This window comes from Bison bison, unplaced genomic scaffold (assembly GCF_000754665.1).
Source record: "Bison bison bison isolate TAMUID 2011002044 unplaced genomic scaffold, Bison_UMD1.0 scf7180017864080, whole genome shotgun sequence".
NCBI lineage: Eukaryota > Metazoa > Chordata > Mammalia > Artiodactyla > Bovidae > Bison > Bison bison.
In genome coordinates this window covers 5,298,304-5,302,810 of record NW_011494652.1, presented here as the reverse complement: position 1 = coordinate 5,302,810, position 4,507 = coordinate 5,298,304, and the positions used below count along the sequence as shown (strand labels likewise).

The following is a 4,507-nucleotide window of genomic DNA, read 5'->3' as shown; positions in this document are numbered from 1 at the left end:
GCAGATCTCTCAACAGGGGCAGGAGCTCCTCTGCCAGCCTGTGGGCATGGCAGTCAGTCCTGGAAGGGGTGGGACCTTCGGCCTTGTCCGCTTCAGGGGGAATTTAGGCCCTGCCAAGGGGCAGGGCTTGACCCTGGAAGTTCTGGGCCGCCCCCTCCATCCCCCACCTTGAGGCTCCCCCTGCAGGTGGGGGGGTACCCACACCGGGAATGAGCAGGCTCAGCAGGGAGGCAGCCCCACCCCTAGTCTGCCCTCTCCCCTCCCCCAGGCTGTCTCACCAGACCCCCTTCCTGTCCCCACTTGCCCCAACCCCAGCCTACCCAGTCTCTTGGACCTATTTTCTATGTTGCCTGGAGGAGTACGGCACCCCCTCCCCGGCCATTTGTGACAAAATATGAATAAACTACTGCAAACACATGGGCCCCATTCTGCTCCTAAAAGGCTTAGAGAGGAGATGGGGGGAAAGGGGGAAGCACCCCACTAGCCTACAGACCCCTCTAGGACCGCCTCAGATGGATCGGAGGCTTTCGAGGTCTCCTTAGCAGCTGCCTGCTTCCACTTCACTTTCCCAGCCACATATAAACAACTATTTCTGTTGAAACACTTCCATCTGCCTTCCAAGGCAGTATCAAGGCCACCAACTCCAGGAAGACCTCCTTGGAGAAAAGTGGTGGTCCCTGTCCCCTGGCCAATGCAAAGACCGAGAAGTGTTAGCAAATCACCCTCACAAGCCCCAGAAACAAGGGTCAAACAGAATCAAGGAAATCGAATCTTCAATGTATGGAAAAATCAGTGCCAGCAGGGATGGGGGTCACCGGACCAGATGGAAAGTCAGCCAGTATATGATAAGGGGCTGAAAGGCTGCAGCTCCCAGTGTCAGGTAGAGCTGGAGACGTTGTCGGGGGGCCGGGCCCCCCATGCTGTCAGGTCCCAGGGCTGCTGTTCGCAAAGAGCGCACCTGGAAGAAAGGAGAGAGCTGAAGCTGGGCCGGGAGGAGGAGGCCTGTCTGCAGCTCCGACCCCAGGCAAAGAGGAGCCAGCCCCGGACTCACAATGAAGTACATGAGTGCGGACGAAGTCCAGGCCAGCGCCACGTAGTAGCCATCGCTGCCGAAGAGCAGGCCCGTGAGGACACTGAGGATCATCCTACAGGGGGCGGGGGCAGGAGGGAGGAAGAAAAGACTGGAGGCCCCTGAGGGTCCAGGCCTGAGACTGCCCCAGAGCCCAGCCTAGACCCCAGCTACCATCACTGGGGCCCTTTACCCACAATCTGCACCCCACCCCCTGCCAGGGACCTAGACTCAGAATGAATTGGGAAGGCCAGGACTCGGTCCTCGGACCTGGATCCAAGACCCCCTTCACCACCCCAGCTCACCCTTCTCCCCTGAGGTCCCGGGTGACTCTAGCACATTCCTGACCTCCTGAGCAACACTACCGGCTCCTGAGGAGGCTGCTGAGAACAGGCACTCCCTCTAACAAAGAAGAGCTGGGTGGGCAGAGGGGGTCCAGAGTCACAGTTCGAGGCTACCACTGGGCAGGCCAGGAACCCCGGGCAGCAGGCAGCCTCCCGCTCGGCCCACAGGTGCTCACCCCACATATTTGTAGCCGCTGTAGGCCAGCAGGTGGAAGGTACTCAGGTCGCTGCGCACGGTGGCCAGGTAGATGCCCAGGAGCAGGGCTAGCACTTCCATCACAACCCACACCAGCGCTGTGCTTGCACACAGGCCCAGCACCTCCGGGGAGAACCTGTGGCCATGTGGGGTGGGGTGAAGGGAGTCCCAAACCAGCCGTCCTGAGGCAGGGGTGAGACTAAGGGCATGGACAGACTTGAGAGTTGGCACAGATCCCCCAGGGAGGTGGGGAGAGGAGTCAGGAGTGGGGAAGTGGTGGGAATCGGGACGGGTTGGCACTGACCTTTTCTGAATGCCCAGTGCCATCCCAGCCAGCAGCACATAGGTGATGAAGGCCATTGCTGCCAAGAGCCAGAGAGATGCCATCAGCCTGGTTTCCTCAATCAGAACCCCCACACCCCATCCCTAGGTATTCAGAGCCACTGACACCCCCATACTTCCTTCGCTGAATAGCCCCACATGCTTCACCTCTACCCTCAGACACCCAGTGCCCTGCTTGGGAAGCCTTTTCCTGCTGAGCCCTCCTGTTGTGTAAATGTCCTTCTCTCAGGACCACCAAGCCCTCTCCTATACTAGGAAACTCACCAAAGCTTCCTGCTGTGTCTCAGAAACTACCTCGCGTGCCAAAGTCACCTCTGCTATTTTCACAAAAGCTCAGATGGCAGCTGCCTTTTCACAGCAATTTCAACTCATCAGTCCTGTCTTATGCTCCCTGATAGCCCTAAAACTGATGTACCCACAAGAGGGCATAGTGTCTGGAGTCAAGAAACTAGTTCTACCACCTGTGAGCTGTGTGTTCTCAAAGATGCTCAAACCTCTCCAAGTCTTGGCTTCAGTGTGTAAAACGGGAATGGCAGTGCCTCTGAGAGGGAAATGGAATGAAGCGGGGAAGAGGAACTGTGGCTCTCTCAGGGCACCTGGGCTGTCTGGCTGCCCTTCTGGGAGCCGACCCGGGCATAATCCCCTCCTCCAGCATGTCCACCAGGGGCCATGCCTTGTGCAGGGCCTGGGACAGAGAGGAGTCAGAGGCGGAGTCTGCCAGCCACAGCGCAGTGTGTGCATCCTGACCCATGCCACGCAGACAGGTGGTTGTGGGAACCCAGAGGGAGTACCCACGTCCTCAGAGGAGGGGATGCTGGAGCAGGCCTTGGAGGAGGACAAGTAGCACAGTGATAACAGCTTATATTTACTGCCTGCTTCCTATGTGCCAAGTGCTGGCTAAGCACACACATCCCCTCACTGAATGCCCACCACAGTTCTCTGTGGTAGGAACTGTTTTTATTCCAGCTTCTTCAGGAGCATGAAAGGAGCCCCCTGAGGTCCCATAGCTGGAAGTTGCAGAGCCAGGTCTAAACCTTGGGCTCCAGGCTGGGGAGGGACATGGTCCAAGTCAGGTGGCAGGGAGGTCGCAAAGGGGAGTATCCTGGGAGCGCACCCAGGAAGTGGCTGGTCACCCCATTCTGTCTACCTGGCGTCTAGGGACACCACAAAAGCCACACACAAGATCACCAAGAGCAGATGCTGAACCAACACATGAGCCTGTCTCTCCTCACTGGTGCCTCAAGGCACAAGTCCCCCCCCGCCCCCCCCCCCATCCCACAGCCCAGATCAAAGACTCACTGGGGATATAGAGATCGGGGGCGTTGAGGTCTTGCCGTGGGGGCAGAGGCACATCACGACTGTACTGCACTTCCCAGTTCTGGAGGTGGCAGCAGCGGCCAGGTGAGGAAAAGCAGACAAGAGAGCAAAGGAGGGGGCTGAGATCTGGGGGCCAGGCTTTGGGGCAGGAGGCAGGAGGCAAGGGGGCCCACCAGCTCCTCTGTTAGGCAGCTCACCTGGTGTGTGTAGGGGAAGACCAGCAGCCCTAGCTTCTTGGCCACATAGGCTGTGTCCACAGCGAAAAAATACTTGAGTTTGTTCACGGACACAAAACGGTGCAGCTAAGAGGGGAGAGAGGAGACTGTGGACGAGCTGCACCCAGAACCTCAGGGTGCTCCTGTGTCTGCTCTTCCCTGAGGGCCGCTGTGCAGATTAGGTGGGATCCCGTGATGCCCCAGCCCTGGCCAGAAATCCTGCCACCCTTGCCCTGGGGGTGGGCCACACCTCCTTGTTCATCATGTCCTTCCCATGGGATGCGATGGAGCTGCCATAGGCCATAGCCATGTTGGCCATAGGGTCCCCAAGCAAGTGGTTGACATTGAAGGCCACGTCGGCTCCTGGGGCTGGGTAGCCCCCTGGCTGGCTGGAGTAACCACCGCTTGTGTCATCGAAGAGGGGAGGGGGATCCGGAGCTGCCCGGGCCCTGTGCTTGGAGCCTGTGGGTTTGCAGGTGACAGGAACACCAAGCATAAGCCCAAACCACCGCCCCTTCCCCAGGCTGGACAGCCCTGTATGGGTCTTGGGAGCACCAAGCAATCAGTGAGGGACACTAGCTGGATGAGGAGTAACTAATCCAGAAAGAACTACGAGGAGGGATTCTTTTCCGGAGGTGCTAAATGTGGGTAAAGAACTGAGGCAGCTCCTGGAAGTGGTTGCCCGCCTGGAGGTTCCCGGGGGCCTCCTCAAAGGAACTGATCTCTGAACTGAATCTTGGAGACTGAATTTGCTAGGTGAAGACAACTGGTAGCACATCCCCGCATTGAACAAGGGTGGGAAAGGAGACGGCTGGGTAACGCGGAGGCCCTAGGCACTGGTGAGGAACCCTACCAGGGTCATGGCCGAGAAGGGAAGTTTGGGAGGCAGACCCCATTCACGCCCGAGTCGGGCACGGGAGATCCCAGCAGTACTATCATCGCCCGATCTGATCTCGGGTTTGGGCAGAGAGGGCGAAGTCCGAGACGCGTGGCCGAGCCTCACGGGGCAGGAATCCGAATGACA

General features: G+C 58.6%; 1 protein-coding gene across 1 annotated transcript; it reads right to left on the bottom strand.

The window, feature by feature from the left end:
* Nucleotides 1-756: 756 nt before the first annotated feature.
* Nucleotides 757-4,483, bottom strand: YIF1A (Yip1 interacting factor homolog A (S. cerevisiae)). The gene is made up of 7 exons (XM_010837762.1): nucleotides 3,734-4,483; nucleotides 3,466-3,570; nucleotides 3,251-3,329; nucleotides 1,914-1,971; nucleotides 1,590-1,745; nucleotides 1,052-1,145; nucleotides 757-958 (listed from the first exon to the last, which is right to left on the bottom strand). Exons 1-7 carry the CDS (start codon nucleotides 3,977-3,979, stop codon nucleotides 812-814), a joined length of 885 nt encoding a protein of 294 aa, XP_010836064.1. The 5' UTR covers nucleotides 3,980-4,483; the 3' UTR covers nucleotides 757-811.
* Nucleotides 4,484-4,507: the final 24 nt, after the last annotated feature.